This window comes from Electrona antarctica, assembly GCF_951216825.1.
Source record: "Electrona antarctica genome assembly, chromosome: 7".
Classification (NCBI taxonomy): Eukaryota; Metazoa; Chordata; class Actinopteri; order Myctophiformes; family Myctophidae; genus Electrona; species Electrona antarctica.
The window spans coordinates 37,163,530-37,188,525 of record NC_136812.1 but is presented as its reverse complement, the minus strand read 5'-3'; the positions used below and the strand labels follow the sequence as shown (position 1 = coordinate 37,188,525).

Genomic DNA, 24,996 nt, shown 5'->3' with positions numbered 1-24,996 from the left:
GCATTGCGATGGGTTGTGAGCTTTTAGATCAGCTATTTTCACTGCATTTTCTACCCAGAATTCAGGGAAGCTAAGGTTCATGTGGTTAAAGTACTTAAAGTTACTTAAAATGTACAACCAGCGCTGTCCTGGGAGGGACACTGGCAGCGGTGGCCGAACGGTTTGCGGAGAGGTCTTGATACCGGAAGGTCGCCAGTTCGTATCCCCGGACCGGCACGTTAAAATTACCACCGCTGAAGTGCCCTTGAGCAAGGCATTGAACCACTACCATGAAATGTTCTATGAGCAGGGCCTGGCTGTAAACAAGTATCTGATGCTTAGTCCAGTTACCCTGGGTAAATATAGTAACTTTGCTTTGCTAACTTTTTCTTTACACGGGCCAGATCCAACGTTTAATCCATTTGAAATGCCTATTGATTATCTACATACTGTACTGTGTAAGTTAAGTTCTAATATAACTTGTATAAGATAGCAATCTTTCTCATTATTCATGTATTTATTTATGAGATAGACAAGACAACACTAGAGTCTGATTGCGCGTAAGTAACCAAGGTGTTAAGGGCCTGTAGAGTCTGTGCGAGAGTCTTTGTGTCATCACCACAGTCCCAAGGACACTGTGCCCCCTTTACAGCTGGCCCGCTGTCATCTCTTCAGCGTGGGAATTATCAAAGTCTTCAGTGGTGGGTCAGTCATTCTAGGTGAGCCATCGTGTCCTGAGAACTCTGTCCTCTCTCTGACTCTGACAGACCTGTGAAAGGGAAGGAAGGTGTATACATTTCACTCTGAAAGCAGAGGGGGCTCCTCACTTTCTTCCTGCTCCAGCTCTCTCTCTCTCTCTCTCTCTCTCTCTCTCTCTCTCTCTCTCTCTCCCCCCCCCCCCCCTCTTCTCCTTTTGTTTTTCTCCCTTGTCCCATTTCAACCTTTTTTTCCCTTAGCTCTCTATGTTATTGAAAAGTGCTCTGAGCTTCAGGGGTCTTTATGGAAAAACAGAAAGGGGATGGCGTCCAGATGTGTGTTTGTACCTCTTCAAAGCAGCAAGTGTGCGTATGCGCGCATGTGTGTGCTTGGCGTGCAGTACGAGAGTGTGATTTAAAGCTGATTGTGTTCCCAAGTCATGTAAGATCCCTCAGCGTTATAACGAGCGGGACCATTAAGCGTTCACCCAAGCATTTGACTGGCCCTGTGTTTTATTGATTTGGGGGGGCAGGGAGGTCTTGCTACATTTTCTTGCAGTGACATTCTGAGGCTGTTCCAAATCTCATCACTTTCTTTCTTTAAAGAAAGTAAAGACAGCAGTGCAGCCTGTCCAGTGATAAGTCCTGTAAAATAGTGTCACGCAAGGTTAGTTAGTCCCGTGAGGGTTAGTCTGTGTGGTTGTCTTCGCCACAGCACAGCACAACACAGTGCTTTGTCTTTGATTAGCATTCTGCAGACACCAGAAGGTGTCTGGCCGGGAAAAGGGATTTGTGGCTGCATAATTAATCAATTGCATAAATTGGACATTTTCAATTACTTTCAATACATTGTTGCACCTTGTCCTCATCTCCTCATCATTATACAAGGATTAATAACCAGAACACTGTGTACAACCTATCTCTCCTCAGGCTCAAAGAGGCACAATAAAGGTCATTAATCTACATACCATTTGGCCACAGATATAGGGCACTGCTAAGCACAATGGGCAATAAAGGCTCAAAGTATTACAAAAAAAAAACCTGGAATAATAAAATGATAAAAACACACTTCATCATCCCGAGCCTTCGTTATTAATGTAACAGTTCAACGTGAGGCGGTGCGACAAATTCGGGTTATAGCAAAACATGATTTATACCCGAAAATAGCAGATATACAGGCTCACAATGCGTCATGAGCTTGTATATATCTGCTATTTTCGGTGGCCAACTCTCACGCGCAACTTGGTATAACTCGGCTGTGACTGTGAAACTCCTGACTGGAGTATAAGTGCAGACTGTGAAACTCCTGACTGGAGTATAAGTGCAGCCTGTGAAACTCCTGACTGGAGTATAAGTGCAGACTGTGAAACACCTGACTGGAGTATAAGTGCAGACTGTGAAACACCTGACTGGAGTATAAGTGCAGACTGTGAAACTCCTGACTGGAGTATAAGTGCAGACTGTGAAACTCCTGACTGGAGTATAAGTGCAGACTGTGAAACACCTGACTGGAGTATAAGTGCAGCCTGTGAAACACCTGACTGGAGTATAAGTGCAGACTGTGAAACACCTGACTGGAGTATAAGTGCAGACTGTCTGGATAGCAGCACTGACTTCAGCTCTCTCCTACACAGGTTTCCCTCCCCCTCCACTCATCCCTTCTTTGGACAGGTGAGTTGTGTGTGTGTGTGTGTGCATGCGTGCGTGCTTGTTGGTGCATACAGATACGTGCGTGCGTGTCTGTGTTTCTGTGTGTCTGTTCAATCTGTAGGAAGGCCAGAAACAAGGTCAGAAAGCAACTACTGTACCTGGGAGCACAGAACCCAAGAGGCCATACAGGCAAGAGAGAGATAGACAGATCAGTGGAGGCCTTTCAAGAGGTGTCTGGGGAAAAACACATGACCACAAACAATCTCTTCTTTAATCGATACTTCACGCAGGATCAGGCAACATGTGAGGCGGTTCCTGTCTGGCAGTGAGAGAGAACCCATCTTTAGCTACCAGATTGTCCTGCCATTACTACTGTATAGTGAACTGGACTGAACCAGAACTGAACATCCTGAACGCACGTTGTGTCGCTGACTTTGCAGCTGGACCATCGGCCAAATAAGGTAGAAAGTGATAGTGGAAGCCCATGTTCAGATTCCAACGCACCCCCCCCCCCCCCCGGCATACTCCCCCGTTCCGCTGCTAATTTACATCGCTCAGCCAAATGTTAAGAACACATCGGACGTGGCCTGCTTGTGATCTAAGTGCATCTCCTCTCCTATTTTGTTTGCTACTTGGTTCGTTGTGGGTGTCACCATGACCTCTGGCCGTCTGTTTGTTGTCTGTCTGTCTGTCTGTCTGTCCAGCTTCCTGCCTCTTCATCTCGTCTGTTCTTCTGTCCTCCTCTTTGCCTTTCGCCTCATTTGCTGTGTGTGTGTCTGTGTACGTGTCTCTAAAGGTTTCTTTCTCCCATCCCGACCCTCCTGCCAAATCCTCACATCCTTCAAGGGCTTTCCGTTCCTCCGAACCCTGCCAACCTATCTCCCTACCATTTATGAATCATTTCCTCTCTATAACATCTCTCTCTCTCTCTCTCCCTCTCATATACACACAGATAGTCCTCTATTTCCTGCTATCTCTGCTCTGGCTTCCCCCTCGGGGGATATTAGGAACAGCAGGTGTGTCTGGCGCGCTCCGGGGTCCTGGCTCCCCGCTCTGTCAGTTTGGGCCACGGGCCCACAGGGCTCCCAAGGCCCATATTTAGTAGGAGACCACACGGCAGGCTCGCATCGGTCTGATGCGTTAAATCTCCCTCCCATCTCCCTCCCTGCGGAGCGGCCGGCCCGCTGAGACTAGGCTCCACTCCACCACACACTCCCTTTTTGATAGTGTGGGGGGCAAGGTGCCTTCCCAATCTGTCATGGAGGGGAGGAAGTAATATATATACAAGCCGTTAGGGACGCGAAGTGCTACAGTTTAGACAAAGTTGGAAGTGAGGCGTGTTTATGGTGATGAGGTGCAGAGGCCGTGGGGAGAGCGGTGTTCAGGGCAGGTGTCGACCGCAATGAACTATTAAGTGCACCGTCATTATCCTCCTGCCCGAGGATATTACCGGAGCAGCGCACCGACTCGGCAAATCAAGCCTCTCGCGTCTCCCTTGCTTGCTCACTTCACTCCCCCCCTGCATCCAATCGCAAGCGGGCTCGCTCCCCAGCATCTTGTCCGCATCACGCTACAGACTCCGTTGGCCAGGGTTGGACAAGGGGTGGAGAGATGGCCCTGTTTGCCAGAGTATTTATAGAGCAGTGTTTGGACCCAACACCTGTTTGGGAAGCAGTCGTCTTGGACAGGCCTCAGACGCACACCCACTCCACCTTTTCGGGCTCGCTCGGAAGTTTTCAATCGGAAAGGCGGTCCGGGGCCAGGCCATGTGGATGGTGGGGGCAGGAGGTAGGGGCATCTAGGATCCTGCCAATATCAGTATTAAGACCCCCCCAACCCACCCTCCGTGCCTCTCTTTCTCTTTCCTTGTGTTTGGCGGGCGCTAGCTGCGCCTTGACATCCAGCCAGTCACTTCAAACGCTCGGGGAAAACGCAGCGGCACATTTGGAGAAAGAGCTTTGATCATTAAAGCTCCCAGACCTCCGTTTGCTTATAGTATTCATCCTGAACTCTGTTTGTTCACTACTCTTTCTGTTTTTATCGCTCATTAAAATGAATGACTTCCTTCATCGCACCGGCTGCCTATCAGGAGAATGGCCTCTTTTCTGCCTTTCTGGCCCAGCCTTCAGTTATAGCATGTGTAGACTCTAAATCTGGACTCATACTACAGTTATAGCATGTGTAGACTCTAAATCTGGACTCATACTACAGTTATAGCATGTGTAGACTCTAATTCTGGACTCATACTACAGGAGTTCTAAAATCCTAACCGATTATGAAATTGGGGCTGCGATCTCAGAAGTAAGGAGAATCTTAACAGATTATCTTAAATGTGAACACGCTACAAGATTTTTAAATAACTGCACATCACACTACAGTATCAGTATGTCACTAAGATTATTGTGCCCAGCAGAAAGATGTACCATGCGCCACATATTGCTTCAGCTTGTTTTCTTTTTTGCACATAATGTGGTGCGTGCATTTTCAGAGCATGCCGTTTTAATGCTCAATAAATTGATTGTGTTCTGGCTTGAGTCAAAGGAACTGACGTAGTATACTTCATAAATACGTTTTAAAGAAAAAATAAATGCCATGCCTTTTTATTTTTTTCAGAAATGTTTTAATATATAATTTATATCATCAATTAAGTGCCCCTTGGAATATCCTCACAGCCTTCCATTGGGCCCCGGCCCACAGGTTGGGAATCACTGCTCTACTCTGTTCTGTGTGTTGTTTCAGTGGACGTAGCGGAGGCTACAGTGGACCCCCACCTCCACCATACCCGTTCACTGCTCTACTCTGTTCTGTGTGTTGTTTCAGTGGACGTAGCGGAGGCTACAGCGGACCCCCACCTCCACCATACCCGTTCACTCCAGGTATGTTAGAGTACAGCATGCATAGTCTCAACAGCCAGACTACACTCTTTCCAGTTGTAGGTTGGCTATTATTTTATTACACAAATCTTCTCTTCTGGGGTCCTTGGCACAAAACATTTTCAGATTGGGGTCTTTGATACAAAAGGGTTTGGGGATTTGGGGGTCCATGACCAGTGAAATAGCCCACCATCAGCAGTTCAGAGAATTACCTTATTCCCCACTGCCAAAAAAAGAAATACACAAAAGGTCTCGGTTCTAGGAAAACTGAGCCATTTCCTTCAGGACAAAGCAGTGTGATTTGGTGCCCTGTACGCTACAGCAACCTTTCATCAGAACATCAGAATCTCAGCTGTGCATTTGAGAAATTCTGTGTCTCAAAAACAAACAAACAAACAAACAAAATCCTTTTGTCCTTTGATCACAGCTGAGGAAGCCTTTTTTCCCCTGAATGCTCCTTCCTCTTTGGTACCTGTCCTAAATATACTCTTTGAATTACACCTGTTACTTCTGTTGGAGTTATTGTTGTTCTTGACATGGCATTGCTGATGCTAGTTGCATAACATTTCTTTGACATAAAAATGAGGTCACAGCAGCTGTCCTGAGTTATTGTGATTTTGTTTTCTTTTGTTTTTCTTAAAGGTCCTTTTTTGCGTGTGGTTAATTTAGGAGTAATCAAATGAATGGTGCTGCAGTCACACTCTCTATAGCCTCGGAAACCCAAACGTTTTTATTTCCAGGGAGAAAAGAAAAGTCTGGGACCGAGTCCACTTCAATTCGGCATAGAGTAGTGCAAACGTCCATCACTCTTTGCTGATTTCTGATCGTCTGCACCTTTGTTAAATTGACGCACACACGCACACGTCGTATTAGTCTCATGTCGCACAGCTGCGTCTAGATTCTCCCGGCGGATCCTGCCGGGAGCTGCCTATGCCATAGAAAGCATAGGTGGACCCCAGGCTACACTCTCTATAACTCCGCTCTGCCCCTCCCCTCAGGTCTTTATCCTCCGCCCCCTGGCGTAGTGCCGTCCTGGACGGGTGCGATGGACAGTGGCAAGGCCTGGGAACACTACATGAGACGGGACAGAGAGCGGAAGGGGGACAAGGGCCGGGAGCGATCCAGAGAGCGCCTCAGTCACAGCAAAGAGAGAGAGCGAGGCAGGGACACGCCCAACAGGTGGGTGTCCACACCAAATAAAGCCTGATTCCCCGGTACGGTAGGGCTGGGAAGTTAACGATCTTTTAGTATAAATTAAGCTTAAAAGCAGCTCGTGAGGAACATTACCATCCACCAGACAGCTGTTTTGTGATGTTATTCAACGGCCATAAACGGCACTTTACCGTGCCAAAGCAGTTAGCACGAGCCAGACCCGGCAATCTCCGCCGACGGGGTTGCGAGTGTTAATTTCACACCCTGTTCACAGTAATGTGCTCTATTAAGATTCAAAGCGTTTTAATTTCAGCCGGCACCAGATACCTAGCAGAATGTCTCTCCTGCCCTACACAGCTAAATCCAGAATGTTGATTGAACTCTCAGAATGAATAATGTGACCATTACAGGTACATTGTTATTGAAATGAACACATGGGGGGGTATGGCAGTGTGCACGGTGCCTCCACTGTGAGGCCCCATGCAGACGAGCTGCCGCGCAGCTGTTTGCATCTGCGCCAGGTATTGTGCGCTGCAGATGCATCGGTTCTGGGCAGCATTATCAGCCCCGCCCCCTTTTTTCTGGTCTCATTCAACAAAACGCACGCATGTTGGCACACGCTTGCATGAGCGCAAACATAACACACATGCATACTGTACGTGTACACTCACATGGGCGGCAGGCAGGCAGGATTACCAGTAGACACTGATTGAAGAGCTGATATGTGGATGGCTCTGAATCAGAAAAAAGAGGATGAGAAAACGAGTCTAGACAAAGATGAGTCTAATGTGTGCCAGGTGAGAGAGAGAGACAGACGACGGTACTTGGCGAAGGAGCTTGGCATTGGGTGTGTTTAGTAACAGAAACAGAGTGTGCCCAACATTTCCAACTCTTGGTTTATTATGCCCAATTGTCTATTTTCGTTGTGCGACACCAGTGTATGATAACGTCTGCATCAGGCTTAAGGGAGCACAAGTTCACTGAATTGTTGAGTTTCCACACAGTAAATCAGTACAGATCAGTAAGACATGTGGAAGCATGTGAAAACCTTATGGTGAGGAAAGTCACGTATTGGTTTATATATAATCTATAATAAATATCACAGATGCTCCATTTTATGGAGAGGAAAGTGGCTTATTGGTTTATGATCTATTTTTAATTATTCTTTTACTTTAAAAACACAAATGCTGTCAAATATTTGAGGGTCAGTTCCCGACCGTTATTGGGCTGCATTCTGCTGTCCTCCACAAGGGGCAGAATGGAGCTGGAGAGAAAGACAAGGAAGAGGAGAGACTGACAGGCCCAGACTGACTGTCAGGGTTTGAGCTTCCTAACCACTTTCAACCTGGTGTCCCTATTTTGGACATGTAATTATAGGCGGAAAGTACAAGATAGGGCTTAAGTGGTTAAATGGTGCTCAAATTACCAGCTGTCTCGCCATGTTGTTCACACTGACTGTGCACAGTGAGAGGGAAAGCATGCAGAATTGCCCTGGCAACAGAACAGAGTAACTATATACAGCTCCATCTCAATGAATTAGAATAGTGTGTAAAAGTTCATTTTCTTCCGTAATATAATTCAAAAAGTTAAACTTTCATATATTCTCAATTAATTGTGCATAAAGTGAAGTATTTAAAACCTTTTTTTTAAAATCTTGATGAGTATGGCGTACAGCTCGTCAAGAAATCCTATCTCAAAATATTAGAATATTTTACGAGGCCACAAAAAAAAACGTTTTTTTTAAACGAGAATGTCGACCATCAGAAAAGTATATTAATGTATGCAGTTAATACTTGGTCTGGGCTACTTTTGAACAAATCAATGGGGCGTGGCATGGAGGTGATCAGCCTTAATTTACGGCTGTTGTTACCAAAGCAAACCTGGGCTTCCATAACACCTCAACAGTGACAAAGGCTGATCACCTCCATGCCACGCCCCATTGACAATTTACAATTTACAATTTACAATTTAGGCATTTAGCAGACGCTCTTAATCCAGAGCGACTTACATTGACGAAGTAATTTGTTCAAAAGTAGCCCAGACCACGTATTGACTGCATACATTAATATACTTTTCAGATGGTCGACATTTCTCGTTTAAAAAATCATTTATTTTGTGGTTTCGTAATTTTTTGATTTTCATGAGCTGTACACCATAATCATCAAGATTAAACCAAAAAAGGTTTTAAATACTTCACTTTATGCACAATGAATTGAGAATATATGAAAGTCTCTTCACAAAGCAATAGAATTGCTTAATGCTATTATTAGCAGTTTCTTCTGGTCCCTAGGAGAGGGGAAATTACTTTTACAGTTTCACCCAGCTGCTCAGATGGTTTTGAGTAGTGCATGGAGGGAGGTGTTAGAGTCTTGAACCTTCTGAACTCCAGACTGCCTCCTCTACTCGGCTACGGCCGCCTTATATTACTGTAAGATGCATAATAACCAGCATCAATATATATAGGAAATCAAGGGAGTGGATATTCCATCCTTGAATATCTCTGAAGTAGACACTTCAAATTGTACAAAGTGTGTACTATATACTTTGCCCTTGGAAGTCGATGACTATAAAGCGCTGTTTGCTGACGCATGGCTCATAGCTTGTGTGTGCTACAAATGCATTTGCATACGGTACATAATGTTTCGTGAGAAAATACCGTCGGTACACTGTGCTTTGAAGGAACTCGTGCACAAACAACAAGAAATCTTCCTTTGCACCGCGTAGCAGTGAGTCTGGACCTCGTGTGCTGCTGCAGCGAGCGGGGCAACTCGGCTGGGGGCCAATGTTAGGGACGAGGCGAGGGAGGTGTCTAGATCAGACCTGGGCCCACGGGCCAAATACGGCCCTTTGGCTGACTGACCGGCCCGTGAAAGGTTACTTGGAAATGAGAAAATATAACATGCTTTCTAATTTTACCTTATGCGTGGACTAAAATGGATTGCTTTTATTTTGAAGCCTGTTTATTCACGTACACACAATCTGTTTCCTGCCGTGAATTGTGTATGATTGACCTGTTCCTTGTCACGCCTCAAAAATGTCCGCTCATGCCCAAAAAAAGAAAGTTGGATGCTGAGCCGAATGCAGAGGTTTCAACTAAATATGGACTAATAAGTATTTATTTACTGAAGTCAGAGGAAATAATATACTCTTACCAGCTTGTCAAAACAATGCCATTTACTGCTTTTTATATAGAAATAAAATTAATATTATGCAGAATTGAGTTCAGCCTTGTGGCCCGGCCCTCCACAATATTTTCTAGTAGTTTCTCATTTGGCCCCTTGGGGAAAATCCTTGCCCACCCCTGATCTAGATGAAGCGGACGTTTGGCAGTAATTGAGGGTGCGATCCAGCTCAACCCAGCCCCCGTGGCGCGTGCCGCCGACCAGCGGTCATCCAATGCCAACAACACAGTGCCCCACTGCCCTATACAGTCTGACGGCTACGACAGCTCGCAGCTTTCACGTGCACTCACACAACTCTTCCTTATGCACACACACGTACACACACACACACACACACACACGCACACACACACACACACACACACACACACACACACACACACACACACACACACACACACACTGCCCTATATTATTCTGTGCACACACGGTGTTGTCCACCAGCCAGATGTCTTATTAATTCAGATCAACAGAGATGTACATGAACTCCCCCACCCCGCCTACTCACGCAGCCCTGGGCTTAACCATGCATGCATGCTGTTGTGTGTGTCTAGAATGTTGATGCGGTGTGCACTGTGCGCAGTGGTGTATATCACAGAGTGGGCTGCCAACTCTCCTTATATTGACAAAGGAGAGTATAGCACATTCTAGGCTGGCAGGGGGCAAGCCATGGCGACGACACACGCATAGTCGCATACATACACACAGTCAAGCATTTGACCACTTCAGCGTTAAGCCCTGTTTTATACTTAGTGGTGTGGTGATGTCGTGTGGTGAAAATAGCCGATCTATAAGCTCACAACACGTTGCGATGTGGTGTGAACTTGGAGATTGACTGCCAGGTTGACATTAATATAGTATAGTTAGCCTGGGACGCATATCTGATCCGGTCGGGAGCAGATGATACCTTACGTCATGTTGTAGTCACTGGTTTGTAGTCATCAGGCCGGAACCACCGAACCGGAATCAGAATTACCCAAAATAATTCCCTGCGATCAAGGGCATCATAATTTTGTGCTTTTTTTGGTGTTCTGTCTATGCACAGATCATTGTGCTAGTAGGTCAGATGAGGCAAACGGGACACGGGGGCAGCTGGGAGCCTTGTAGGCTAACCAACCAACCACAGGAGAAGAAAGAGATGGGAAGTGTGACATGTGTGTGACAGACAAGCAGGGAGGGAGGGAGGGGGGTCGTTGCTCATCATAAATGTGTTATGCCTTGGATTGCACACAACACTCCGCTATCACCTCAACAGCGGAGGTGTGTGTGTGTGTGCGTGTGCGTGCGTGCGTGCGCGTGCGCGTGCGCGTGTGCGTGTGCGTGTGCGTGTGTGTGTGTGTGTGTGTGTGTGTGTGTGTGTGGAGGGTGGGGTCTTTCTGTTGATGTGCCTGCCCTACATTGCAGTCACGTGACAGAACAGTGAGGCGTGTTTCCCGTTCAATTGATTTATGGCTGCGATGGAGAGGTATTTTTAGAACGTGAGGTTTGTTTGTGCGTGCGTGCGTGCGTGCGTGCGTGCGTGCGTGCGTGCGTGCGTGCGTGCGCGTGTGTTATTTGTGTGTGTGATACAAGAGGGAGCATAATGGAGCCTGGCCAGTGGCCACCCATGTGGTTGTTTACGTGTGTGCAGGGTCAGTGACGGTGCGTGTCATCCCGTGCGCTAGATGTGTGACACGCTACGTTCGTTCTGCGGGCCACATGCACCGCTGTGCTGCGCGCTCCATCGGCAGGACAGCCCCCTCCCTCCCTCCCTCCTCCCATCCATCCCTCCGGGCATCAGCTACTGGTTATCAGCTGCGGTCGCCGACGCATGCCTAGGAGTTAGCACCGCTGCTAATAGATTCCATGAGGTTAGGGCAGTCAGTGGTGGGAACTGGGAAGTAACTAATTACATTTACTCAAGTATAAATTTGAGGTACTTAAGTATTTCCATTTTTCAGTACATAGTACTTTTAAATATTTTCCAAAAGTAATTGTACATTGCCAATACTTGTGTACTTTTACTCGAGTGAAATTTTGAATACGGGACCTTTACTTAAGTTGTAGCAGTATTCCTATTGTGGTATTGATACTCTTGAGTACTTCTTTCACCACTTGTTACAGCAGTGGTTCCCAAACTTTTTCATGTCAAGGACCCCCAAAAAATATTAGCCCGCCGACCCCCATTTGAAATGATATGCCAGAAACCCCCAGAAGAGAAGATGTTTACGGCTCTAGCGGTAGTTCTCGACCCGTTTAATTTCAAGGACCCCCAGTTTGACATGCATTAGTCTATGGATGGCATTTCTATTTTCTATCTCTGCGACCCCCAATTTATATTGTAAAATCTATGTTAATTTAACTCTGAGAGTGTACAAATGGAACCAGGGAGAGCACTACTCTCCCTGGCCTGGTGGGGGCAGGCTGGGCAGCAGCACTGCTCTCCCTGGCCTGGTGGGGGCAGGCTGGGCAGCAGCTTGACCATGTGGTCAACACTTGTCCCCTCAATGTGGGTCCCATCCCAGAACACTCAGTGTGAATGGCCTTGTGCTGTCTCCAACTGGCAGGACCTCACACACTCCATCATCGCTGCATGGTGGGGTGTGTGTGCGTGTGTGTGTGTGTGCGTGCGTGTGGCTATACTTGTGGGGGCCAAATGAGAGGGATGTGAGTGTGAGCATGTTTGTGTCTTTTTCACGCACACACACACACACACACACACACACACACACACACACACACACACACACACACACACACACACACACACACACACACTTGCTCTTTTGTCCTCCGGGTACTGAACTACATTAAGTACATTAATTCCACAACCCCTAACCTTAACCATCACGGCTACAGTATGTGCCAAACCTTAACCGTTAGCCTAGTTTTCAGGTGCGTTCCCAGGTCTCCTGTGTGACAGATTACTTTTCTACCGCTCATCCAAGATGAGCCACACTTGTACTACATGTCAACCACTAGGTGTCCTCTACCTCAGTGATTCCCAATTAACGGGTCCATTTGGTTCCATTTGTACACTCTCAGAGTAACAGACCCATAAGGGTCCATTTGGTTCCAAACTATCATTTAGCTGGGGACCCCCTGGAACTCCCTCAAGGACCCCTGGGGGTCCCACTTTGGGAACCACTTCTCTACCTGACACCAGTGTCTCAATGGAAGAGTATATATAGGGAGACCATCCTCCAACGCCTGTGTCTCAATGGAAGGGTATAGGGAGACCATCCTCCAACGCCTGTGTCTCAATGGAAGGGTATAGGGAGACCATCCTCCAACGCCTGTGTCTCAATGGAAGGGTATAGGGAGACCATCCTCCAACGCCTGTGTCTCAATGGAAGGGTATAGGGAGACCATCCTCCAACGCCTGTGTCTCAATGGAAGGGTATAGGGAGACCATCCTCCAACGCCTGTGTCTCAATGGAAGAGTATAGGGAGACCATCCTCCAACGCCTGTGTCTCAATGGAAGGGTATAGGAAGACCATCCTCCAACGCCTGCAGTGTCTCAATGGAAGGGTATAGGGAGACCATCCTCCAACGCCTGTGTCTCAATGGAAGGGTATAGGGAGACCATCCTCCAACGCCTGCAGTGTCTCAATGGAAGGGTATAGGGAGACCATCCTCCAACGCGTCTCAATGGAAGGGTGTCTCCCTATACCCTTCCGATGGTCCCTTCATATGAAGCGAGCGATCATCAGCGACTTATATCGTAATCTTATTACGATATAAGTCGCTGATGATCGCTCGCTTCATATTTTGAACGAGAGGCATGTTGAAGTCAGAAATGAAGAGCTTAGTATATCGGAGAGCTCCTTAGATTACGCGCGCCGAGCCTTTCTTTGTGAACAGTAAACAGGGAACAGGGAAGTGAATGACAACGCGCATGCGCGAAAGAGCAAGGAGTATGGTGCAGAAGGAGAGGCCAACTAAAAAAAAAAAAAGAAATTCAGAATATTTTTCTCTCGTTTCATATCAATGAAAATGCGCGGGTTGGATTGGTTATGACGTTCCCACACGTCGTACGGTCTAAATGGATTAACATATACTCTGCCATGCAGATTCAAATAAGATCTTTCTATCCTCCTGACATTTGATTTTCACAAAGATAGTAGTGAAAGTACTCACGCACGTGCACAAACACACAGAGACACACGCATACACCTATGGGGTTTTTGGTATTAAAGGCAATACATCTGTTGCATAGGCTCCTTCTAGGTTTGCTGCACATGTGGCATAAGTTCAAGATTTCTAGACACCAATTTATTTATTTCAACACTGTCTCCTCGCTCTATTATCCATTTAACTAACTGTAGTGTATGAGCCCGGTGCTTATGACATAATGCTAATAACACGGCCCTTAGGACTGAATTCCCACTGTTGGCACAAGAATACATGTTTAATATATTCAGCTCTGTTCTGCAGTCTGCAGTACATTTATTCTATATAGAGTGGATTGTTTCCCAAAGAATAAAAGTACCCACTTTTGGGTCATGGACGTATTTTTTATGGGTCACAAAACTCGTAAATTTCTTTCCATTGAAATTATATATATATATTCCAATGGATATAAAAAATATATTTTTATTTTTTAATATTTCCCCCTTGCCTCTCAGCCTGGTGGAGATAACAACCACAAGATGTCATAGTGACGTCGGGATGACGTCAGTGACGTTTCATAACCTACAGTATCAACCAAGGCGATTCCACAATACAGCCTATATAAGCACTATGTAACTGAAGACGGGTTTTCCGTCTGCATCTGTTTGTGTGCCGTGAACTGACTCCAGCAGCCACAGAGGGCTAGATAGCCCATCAGGATCACAGCAGGCCAATTCATTCTGTCCTTGTTGAAGAAGCACACAAGCGTCCTCCCTTAACACGCAGCAGAGGCGATGTATCCCTGCAGGGCGGCATGGCGGAGATGTGGGCCTCTGGCACAGAAAGCAGCCTACGGTTTACCCAGGGATGTGATTCACCACCGGCAGATGTCGTCCGTCCCTGGCGGATCCGGGGAGAACATCATGTACGCCCTGCTCTGTACAGGGGCCTTGGTGGCATCTCTCACAATAGCATACAAGACCACCATGTCGGACCATAAAAGGTATAATGACAACATCTCTCAAATCAATGCCCGGCCCAAGACGGAGTGGAAGCCCAAACCATGGCCACCTGAGGGCAGGTGAGTAGGTGTCATGCTAAACTTCAGCGTCCTCTGCAACCAACTCTTTGAAGGTTGAGAATGAATGATCTAAACCACCAATGGAGCCCAGTCACTGTGTTTGCGTCCATACTGAATATCACTAAGTTCTTTGTGGAATCTCCTGGCCAGGTCTGGACCATTCTGCATGGTGGGAATGTGGTAAGTCTTTCCTTTGTACAGCAGGCTGCTCACAGGACAAACGACGCAGGCAGTCCCTGCTCCGAACACTTCCAGAACCCTTCCCGAGTCCATGGCTCCAAGCAGCTCCTTCATGCCTATTTTGCGCTCTGTCACTTTAAACTCGCCCCACATTCTGGCCAGGTCCAGCAGAGACTGCCTGGTGATTCCAGGAAGAATGATGCCACCCTCCAGAGGAGGAGTGAGCAGCTCCTTCTCTCCAGTATCAGTGGACCAGAAGATGAAGAGGTTCATAGTGCCCACTTCGGTGATCTCCTCCTGTTCTCCGTGCAGCCACAGGACCTGCTGACACCCCTGTTTCACCGCCTCACTCTGCAAAGCTATGGTGGGCCCATAGTTTCCTCCCAACTTATACGCACCCACGCCTCCTTCCCAGGCCCTGACGAAGGCGGGGTCGGCCAGCAGGGAAACTGCCGCAGAATCCGTGGCAAAGTAGGGCCCCACGGGTCCAGCGATGACAAAGAGCAGAGCTTCTCCCGGTCTGGACACACCTAAGCAGCGCCCTGTTCCTATGAATGTGGGCCTGATGTAGAGGCTTGCATCCGGGGCGAAGGGAACCCACTCCTGGTCTACCTGCACTAGCTTCCGGATGCACTCAAGTAGTTCCCCTTTGTCAAACGAAGGGAGGCAGCTCCGGTCTGCACTGCGACACATTCTCTCCATGTTCAACATGGGCCTGAACAGACGGACGTGCTCATCGACGCCGCGGTATGCCTTCATGCCTTCAAACAGCTCCACTGAGTAGTGCAGGGCAGAGGTGGCAGGGTGTAGGGACAGGTTCTGAAAGGGTTTTATCTGAGGCGCCTCCCAGCCATGCTTTTCTGACCAGTTTATGGTCAGCATGTGGTCAGAGAAGTGTTTGCCAAACAGCAGGGCGGAGGGGTCAGGTTTTTGTGCGCAGTTTGTGCTGCGCTCCACGGTGAGGTCCGCAGCCTTAAAGGAGCTGGCTGCCCGCAGTGACCTCAAGGTGAAGGGGAGGGTCTGGACAAACTGTCCAAGTGTCATTCTGATGGCTGCCATTGCTTCTGTGAAATGTAAATGTCTTCTCTAAATTCCAATAATCTGCTGTGTGCGTCTCAATCATAGCTCTGATAATGGGTAGGCAATGAACATTACTATGTATGGACCGATCAGTAGATTTTATAACATAATGACAATAACAGATGTCATAGCAACCAAAGAATATATATATATATAACGAACATTCCCTTCTCGTTCATTGGCAGCGAATGGCTTTGCAAGGTAAAGTAATTGTTAGATTACAAACGTTTAAGACTTATTGACGCCTTACCAAAGCCGATAAAAGATACATTGTTAGAGACGAAGCCCTACTGTCCATCAATAAGGTTTCACTGTAAATCTAAAATAATATTGAATTGGGATTCCGCAATGATCATCCCAATTCGATGCTTCACCTGTGGCAAGGTCGTGGGGAACAAGTGGGAATCCTACCTTGCCTATCTTCAGGCAGAGTATACTGAGGGTGATGCCCTTGATGTACTGCTTCTGAAGAGGTACTGCTGTCGGAGGATGCTCCTTTCTCACGTGGATCTGATAGAGAAGCTGTTGAACTATGCTCCCTTGGAGAAGATCAAGAGTGACCATGAGGAAACATTTCCAAGAACTGCTGACGACAACATGGATACAAGTTGACCACAGTGAATCATTGTGTGACATGCTTTACTTTATCTCAGTGCTTCTCAAACCACCACTTTGGTACAGTATGCATTGATTGATGTTTGCAATTGTCATTTCTGAAAGCCAGATGTTTTTTTCAGGAATGACGTCATGTGGCAGCCATAGTGAGTGCGCACCCCTCACTGTGTGTTTTTTTGAGGGACGCTAGCCCATCCTATGCAGAGCTTTGTGTGTATGTCTGCCCGTATGAACACGGAATCTGCTCAGCTGATTGGCTGAGCACGGAATGTGATGTTTGTATGATGATAAGAGCGCCCCTCACTTCACACAAGTGTGAAGTGAGGGGACTGGCCGCAAGGCAGGTGGATCTCCGATGTCATGCTAATGTCACAACGTTGTCATGTTCAAATGATTTTCAAATGCAGCTATGCCCAAATATGGAGTATGTTGTCTAACCTCAATGTGTTGTTATGGAATCAGGCGGAAACAAGCGAGGTGTTTTTTTTTTCCTAACTAAAGCTTTCAAATGAAGATACAAGACCATTGAAACATCAGATCACAGCTGTTGAAGAACGCCCAGGTTCCATTTACAGGGTACCAAGCTCCCCATCCACTGGAACACTCTCATGACGGACGTTTTCACCGACACCATCACAGATCTGATCCCAGAGCTGTCACTGCTACAAGAACGCTCCTGAGTGACCGAGTCGAACATCAAAGACAAACTGGAATGCACCAAATAAACATGAGTCTCATGGTGTTCAGTACCAGTACCAGTACCAGTAATGCACATTATGGCCTCATGGGGAAAATACGGTGCCTTAACTCACCTGACACGTACTGTGTCAGGTGAGTTATTTATTAATTGTACCTTTTATTTAGCTATTGACCCTGGTCATCCTCACCTCAGTTCGTCCTCTTTTAGTTTTACACTTGAGTGTTCCTTTTTTCTTTTTAATTGGTTGTCAGATGACTGGCCAGAGTGTTTTAGATGCATGGACCGCTGCAGAGACATCTCAAGAACAATAAATCTACGGCCACGTATCCAGTTTATTATTTTCTTTTCTTTAAAAAAACCAAAACTAAATCCGCTTCCCATCATGCACCTGTAGCCCAACATGCCTTTCACTGTGTCACGTGAACGGCTACCGGCGTAGCCTTCCGAAGCTTCTTCATGTCAAGGACCCCCAAATTGACACTAATTAGCCCGCCGACCCCCATTTGAAATGATATGCCAGAAACCCCCAGAAGAGAAGATTTTTACGGCTCTAGCGGTAGTTCTCGACCCGTTTAATTTCAAGGACCCCCAGTTTGACATGCATTAGTCTACGGATGGCATTTCTATTCTCTATCTCTGGGACCCCCAGTTTGACATGCATTAGTCTACGGATGGCATTTCTATTTTCTATCTCTGGGACCCCCAATTTATATTGTAAAATCTATGTTAATTTAACTCTGAGAGTGTACAAATGGAACCAGGGAGAGCCAGGGAGAGCACTACTCTCCCTGGCCTGGTGGGGGCAGGCTGGGCAGCAGCACTGCTCTCCCTGGCCTGGTGGGGGCAGGCTGGGCAGCAGCTTGACCATGTGGTCAACACTTGTCCCCTCAATGTGGGTCCCATCCCAGAACACTCAGTGTGAATGGCCTTGTGCTGTCTCCAACTGGCAGGACCTCACACACTCCATCATCGCTGCATGGTGGGGTGTGTGTGCGTGTGTGCGTGCGTGTGGCTATACTTGTGGGGGCCAAATGAGAGAGATGTGAGTGTGAGCATGTTTGTGTCTTTTTCACACACACACACACACACACACACACACACACACACACACACACACACACACTTGCTCTTTTGTCCTCCGGGTACTGAACTACATTAAGTACATTAATTCCACAACCCCTAACCTTAACCATCACGGCTACAGTATGTGCCAAACCTTAACCGTTAGCCTAGTTTCAGGTGCGTGCCCAGGTCTCCTGTGTGACAGATTACTTTTCTACCGCTCATCCAAGATGAGCCACACTTGTACTACATGTCAACCACTAGGTGTCCTCTACCTCAGTGATTCCCAATTAACGGGTCCATTTGGTTCCATTTGTACACTCTCAGCGTTACAGACCCATAAGGGTCCATTTGGTTCCAAACTAACATTTAGCTGGGGACCCCCTGGAACTCCCTCAAGGACCCCTGGGGGTCCCACTTTGGGAACCACTTCTCTACCTGACACCTGTGTCTCAATGGAAGGGTATAGGGAGACCATCCTCCAACGCCTGTGTCTCAATGGAAGGGTAAAGGGAGACCATCCTCCAACGCCTGTGTCTCAATGGAAGGGTATAGGGAGACCATCCTCCAACGCCTGTGTCTCAATGGAAGGGTAAAGGGAGACCATCCTCCAACGCCTGTGTCTCAATGGAAGGGTATAGGGAGACCATCCTCCAACGCCTGTGTCTCAATGGAAGGGTATAGGGAGACCATCCTCCAACGCCTGTGTCTCAATGGAAGGGTAAAGGGAGACCATCCTCCAACGCCTGTGTCTCAATGGAAGGGTAAAGGGAGACCATCCTCCAACGCCTGTGTCTCAATGGAAGGGTATAGGGAGACCATCCTCCAACGCCTGTGTCTCAATGGAAGGGTATAGGGAGACCATCCTCCAACGCCTGTGTCTCAATGGAAGGGAGACCATCCTCCAACGCCTGTGTCTCAATGGAAGGGTATAGGGAGACCATCCTCCAACGCCTGTGTCTCAATGGAAGGGTATAGGGAGACCATCCTCCAACGCCTGTGTCTCAATGGAAGGGTATAGGGAGACCATCCTCCAACGCCTGTGTCTCAATGGAAGGGTAAAGGGAGACCATCCTCCAACGCCTGTGTCTCAATGGAAGGGTATAGGGAGACCATCCTCCAACGCCTGTGTCTCAATGGAAGGGTATAGGGAGACCATCCTCCAACGCCTGTGTCTCAATGGAAGGGTATAGGGAGACCATCCTCCAACGCCTGTGTCTCAATGGAAGGGTATAGGGAGACCATCCTCCAACGCCTGTGTCTCAATGGAAGGGTATAGGGAGACCATCCTCCAACGCCTGTGTCTCAATGGAAGGGTATAGGGAGACCATCCTCCAACGCCTGTGTCTCAATGGAAGGGTATAGGGAGACCATCCTCCAACGCCTGTGTCTCAATGGAAGGGTATAGGGAGACCATCCTCCAACGCCTGTGTCTCAATGGAAGGGTATAGGGAGACCATCCTCCAACGCCTGTGTCTCAATGGAAGGGTATAGGGAGACCATCCTCCAACGCCTGTGTCTCAATGGAAGGGTATAGGGAGACCATCCTCCAACGCCTGTGTCTCAATGGAAGGGTATAGGGAGACCATCCTCCAACGCCTGTGTCTCAATGGAAGGGTATAGGGAGACCATCCTCCAACGCCTGTGTCTCAATGGAAGGGTATAGGGAGACCATCCTCCAACGCCTGTGTCTCAATGGAAGGGTATAGGGAGACCATCCTCCAACGCCTGTGTCTCAATGGAAGGGTATAGGGAGACCATCCTCCAACGCCTGTGTCTCAATGGAAGGGTATAGGGAGACCATCCTCCAACGCCTGTGTCTCAATGGAAGGGTATAGGGAGACCATCCTCCAACGCCTGTGTCTCAATGGAAGGGTATAGGGAGACCATCCTCCAACGCCTGTGTCTCAATGGAAGGGTAAAGGGAGACCATCCTCCAACGCCTGTGTCTCAATGGAAGGGAGACCATCCTCCAACGCCTGCAGCTGTACTACTTTAACACAATCAGCGCCGGGATTTCTTTCAAAATAGAAGCTCGGGTGCCGGGAAGATATGGCCGCTTTTACTCTGTAAGCCCCTTCCGTTCCGGACAAAAACCGGGAGACATATTTTTGCTTGCTTACCTCACTAAGATTACGATATAAATCGCTGATGATCGCTCGCTTCATATTTTGAACGAGAGGCATGTTGAAGTCAGAAATGAAGAGCTTAGTATATCCATCTGGTCAAAACTACGGAGAGCTCCAGATTACGCGCGCCGAGCCTTTCTTTGTGAACAGTAAACAGGGAACAGGGAAGTGAATGACAACGCGCATGCGCGAAAGAGCAAGGAGTATGGTGAAGGAGAGGCCAACTAAAAAAAAAGAAAAAAAATCAGAATATTTTTCTCTCGTTTGATATCAATGAAAATGCGCACAACCCGTTGGTTGGATTGGTTATGATGTTCCCACACGTCGTACAGTCTAAATGGATTAACATATACTCTGCCATGCAGATTCTTTCAAATAAATTCAACATTGCAGCGTTAACCTAAACCCTAAAACAGCTTATTGAGAAATAAGGACCAGCCAGATGTCTTCTCTTTCCATTATTGTCATAATCTTTCTATCCTCCTGACATTGGATTTTCACAAAGATAGTAGTGAAAGTACTCACGCTCGTGCACAAACACACAGAGACACACGCATATACACCTATGGGGGTTTTGGTATTAAAGGCAATAAATATGTTGCATAGGCTCCTTCTAGGTTTGCTGCACATGTGGCATAAGTTCAAGGTTTCTAGACACCAATTTATTTATTTCAACACTGTCTGCTCACTCTATTATCCATTTAACTAACTGTAGTGTATGAGCCCGGTGCTTATGTCATAATGCTAATAACACGGCCCTTAGGACTGAATTCCCACTGTTGGCACAAGAATACATGTTTAATATATTCAGCTCTGTTCTCCAGTCTGCAGAACATTTGTTCTATATAGAGTGGATTTGTTTCCCAAAGAATAAAAGTACCCACTTTTGGGTCACGGACGTATTTTTTATGGGTCACAACGTAAATATTATATAATATATTTCTTTCCATTGAAATTATATATTCCAATGGATTTCAAAAATATATTTTTCTATTTAATATTTCCCCCTTGCCTCTCAGCCTGGTGGAGATAACAACCACAAGATGTCATAGTGACGTCTGGATGACGTCAGTGACGCTTCATAACCTACAGTATCAACCAAGGCGATTCCACATACAGCCTATATAAGCACTATGCAACTGAAGACGGACCTTCCGTCTGCATCTGTCTGCGTGCTGTGAACCGACTCCAGCAGCCACAGAGGGATAGATAGCCCATCAGGATCACAGCAGGCCAATTCATTCTGTCCTTGTTGAAGAAGCACACAAGTGTCCTCCCTTAACACGCAGCAGAGGCGATGTATTCCTGCAGGGCGGGATTCCGGAGATTTGGGCCTCTGGCACAGAAAGCAGCCTACGGTTTACCCAGGGATGTGATTCACCACCGGCAGATGTCGTCCGTCCCTGGCGGATCCGGGGAGAACATCATCTACGCCCTGCTCTATACAGGGGCCGTGGTGGCATGTCTCACACTAGCATACAAGACCCAACCAACCAAGCCCAAACCATGGCCACCTGAGTGGCCACCTGAGTGGTGGCCATGGTGGCCATGATCTAAACCACCAATGGAGCCCAGTCACTGTGTTTGCGTCCATACTGAATATCACTAAGTTCTTTGTGGAATCTCCTGGCCAGGTCTGGACCATTCTGCATGGTGGGAATGTGGTAAGTCTTTCCTTTGTACAGCAGGCTGCTCACAGGACAAACGACGCAGGCAGTCCCTGCTCCGAACACTTCCAGAACCCTTCCCGAGTCCATGGCTCCAAGCAGCTCCTTCATGCCTATTTTGCGCTCTGTCACTTTAAACTCGCCCCACATTCTGGCCAGGTCCAGCAGAGACTGCCTGGTGATTCCAGGAAGAATGATGCCACCCTCCAGAGGAGGAGTGAGCAGCTCCTTCTCTCCAGTCTCAGTGGACCAGTAGATGAAGAGGTTCATAGTGCCCACTTCGGTGATCTCCTCCTGTTCTCCGTGCAGCCACAGGACCTGCTGACACCCCTGTTTCACCGCCTCACTCTGCAAAGCTATGGTGGGCCCATAGTTTCCTCCCAACTTATACGCACCCACGCCTCCCTCCCAGGCCCTGACAAAGGCGGGGTCGGCCAGCAGGGAAACTGCCGCAGAATCCGTGGCAAAGTAGGGCCCCACAGGTCCAGCGATGACAAAGAGCAGAGCTTCTCCCGGTCTGGACACACCTAAGCAGCGCCCTGTTCCTATGAATGTGGGCCTGATGTAGAGGCTTGCATCCGGGGCGAAGGGAACCCACTCCTGGTCTACCTGCACTAGCTTCCGGATGCACTCAAGTAGTTCCCCTTTGTCAAACGAAGGGAGGCAGCTCCGGTCTGCACTGCGACACATTCTCTCCATGTTCAACATGGGCCTGAACAGACGGACGTGCTCATCGACGCCGCGGTATGCCTTCATGCCTTCAAACAGCTCCACTGAGTAGTGCAGGGCAGAGGTGGCAGGGTGTAGGGACAGGTTCTGAAAGGGTTTTATCTGAGGCGCCTCCCAGCCATGCTTTTCTGACCAGTTTATGGTCAGCATGTGGTCAGAGAAGTGTTTGCCAAACAGCAGGGCGGAAGGGTCAGGTTTTTGTGCGCAGTTTGTGCTGCGCTCCACGGTGAGGTCCGCAGCCTTGAAGGAGCTGGCTGCCCGCAGTGACCTCAAGGTGAAGGGGAGGGTCTGGACAAACTGTCGAAGTGTCATTCTGATGGCTGCCATTGCTTCTGTGTAATGTAAATGTCTTCTCTAAATTCCAAGAATCTGCGGTGTGCGTCTCAATCATAGCTCTGATAATGGGTAGGCAATGAACATTACTATGTATGTCATAGCAACCAAAGAATATATATATATAACGAACATTCCCTTCTCGTTCATTGGCAGCGAATGGCTTTGCAAGGTAAAGTAATTGTTATATTACAAACGTTTAAGAATTATTGACGCCTTACCAAAGCTGATAAAAGATAAATTGTTAGAGACGAAGCCCTACTGTAGGACATCCATCAATAAGGTTTCACTGTAAATCTAAAATAGCATTGAATTGGGATTCCGCAATGATCATCCCAATTCGATGCTTCACCTGTGGCAAGGTCGTGGGGAACAAGTGGGAATCCTACCTTGCCTATCTTCAGGCAGAGTATACTGAGGGTGATGCCCTTGATGTACTGCTCCTGAAGAGGTACTGCTGTCGGAGGATGCTCCTTTCTCACGTGGATCTGATAGAGAAGCTGTTGAACTATGCTCCCTTGGAGAAGATCAAGTCTGACCATGAGGAAACATTTCCAAGAACTGCCGACGACAACATGGATACAAGTTGACCACAGTGAATCATTGTGTGACATGCTTTAGTTTATCTCAGTGGTTCTCAAACTTATTTCAAGGACCGCCACTTTGGTACAGTATGCATTGATTGATGTTTGCAATGGTCATTTCTGAAAGCCAGATGTTTTTTTTCAGAAATGACGTCATGTGGCAGCCATATAGTGAGTGGGCACCCCTCACTTCACATGTGTGGGTTTTTGAGGGGAGCTAGCCCATCCTATGCAGAGCTTTGTGTGTATGTCTGTCCGTATGAACACAGAATGTGCTCAGCTGATTGGCTGAGCATGGAATGTGATGTTTGATGATGTATGATGATAAGAGCGCCCCTCACTTCACACAAGTGTGATTTTTATATTAAAATTAAGAGAGGACTGGCCGCAAGGCGGGCCGATCTCCGATGTCACGCTAATGTCACAACGTTGTCATGTTCAAATGAGTTCCAAATGCAGCTATGCCCAAATATGGAGTGTGTTGTCTAACCTCAATGTGTTGTTATGGAATCAGGCGCAAACAAGCGAGGTGTTTTTTTTTTTCCTAACTAAAGCTTTCAAATGAAGATAAAAGACCATTGAAACATCAGATCACAGCTGTAGAAGAACGCCCAGGTTCCATTTACAGGGTACCAAGCTCCCTATCCACTGGAACACTCTCATGACATCAGAGTCCTCCAGACTCTGATGACGGGACGTTTTCACCGACACCATCACAGATCTGATCCCAGAGCTGTCACTGCTACAAGAACGCTCCTGAGTGATCAAAGACAAACTGGAATGCACCAAATAAACATGATTCTCGACATGGAGTTCAGTACCAGTAATCCACATTATGGCCTCATGGGGAATATATGGTGCCTTAACTCACCTGACACGTACTGTGTCAGGTGAGTTATTTATTAATTGTACCTTTTATTTAGCTATTGACCCTGGTTTGGCATCCTCACCTCAGTTCGTCCTCTTTTAGTTTTACACTTGAGTGTTCCTTTTTTTAAAAATTTGGTTGTCAGATGACTGGCCAGAGTGTTTTAGATGCATGGACCGCTGCAGAGACATCTCAAGAACAATAAATCTACGGCCACGTATCCAGTTTATTATTTTCTTTTCTTTAAAAAAACCAAAACTAAATCCGCTTCCCATCATGCACCTGTAGCCCAACATGCCTTCCACTGTGTCACGTGAACGGCTACCGGCGTAGCCTTCCGAAGC

General features: G+C 47.4%; 5 protein-coding genes across 8 annotated transcripts in view; 3 read left to right on the top strand and 2 right to left on the bottom strand.

Annotated features, from left to right (window-relative positions):
• The window catches only part of fip1l1a (FIP1 like 1a), a 42,390-nt gene that overhangs the window by 14,472 nt on the left and 2,922 nt on the right, over nucleotides 1-24,996 (top strand). For 3 of the 4 annotated variants that reach the window (XM_079506821.1, XM_079506822.1, XM_079506820.1), the window contains exons 11-13: nucleotides 2,309-2,345; nucleotides 5,145-5,200; nucleotides 6,196-6,376. In XM_079506821.1, the coding sequence (XP_079362947.1) occupies nucleotides 2,309-2,345; nucleotides 5,145-5,200; nucleotides 6,196-6,376 (274 nt within the window). Of the gene's footprint in view, nucleotides 1-2,308; nucleotides 2,346-5,144; nucleotides 5,201-6,195; nucleotides 6,377-17,081; nucleotides 17,221-24,996 lie in introns of those variants that run through there. The other variant, XM_079506823.1, reaches the window with a different exon arrangement.
• On the bottom strand, nucleotides 14,775-15,944 carry LOC306927150 (branched-chain-amino-acid aminotransferase, mitochondrial-like; the record flags this gene model as incomplete). Its single annotated transcript, XM_079506826.1, has 1 exon — nucleotides 14,775-15,944. One exon carries the CDS (start codon nucleotides 15,942-15,944, stop codon nucleotides 14,775-14,777), a length of 1,170 nt encoding a protein of 389 aa, XP_079362952.1.
• LOC306927279 (DNA-directed RNA polymerases I, II, and III subunit RPABC5-like) lies at nucleotides 16,314-16,577 on the top strand (the record flags this gene model as incomplete). Its single annotated transcript, XM_079506988.1, has 1 exon — nucleotides 16,314-16,577. The coding sequence occupies one exon, from the start codon at nucleotides 16,314-16,316 to the stop codon at nucleotides 16,575-16,577; it is 264 nt and encodes an 87-aa protein (XP_079363114.1).
• On the bottom strand, nucleotides 22,025-23,194 carry LOC306927149 (branched-chain-amino-acid aminotransferase, mitochondrial-like; the record flags this gene model as incomplete). Its single annotated transcript, XM_079506825.1, has 1 exon — nucleotides 22,025-23,194. The coding sequence occupies one exon, from the start codon at nucleotides 23,192-23,194 to the stop codon at nucleotides 22,025-22,027; it is 1,170 nt and encodes a 389-aa protein (XP_079362951.1).
• On the top strand, nucleotides 23,436-23,790 carry LOC306927278 (DNA-directed RNA polymerases I, II, and III subunit RPABC5-like; the record flags this gene model as incomplete). The annotated part of the gene is made up of 1 exon (XM_079506987.1): nucleotides 23,436-23,790. The coding sequence occupies exon 1, from the start codon at nucleotides 23,527-23,529 to the stop codon at nucleotides 23,788-23,790; it is 264 nt and encodes an 87-aa protein (XP_079363113.1). The 5' UTR covers nucleotides 23,436-23,526.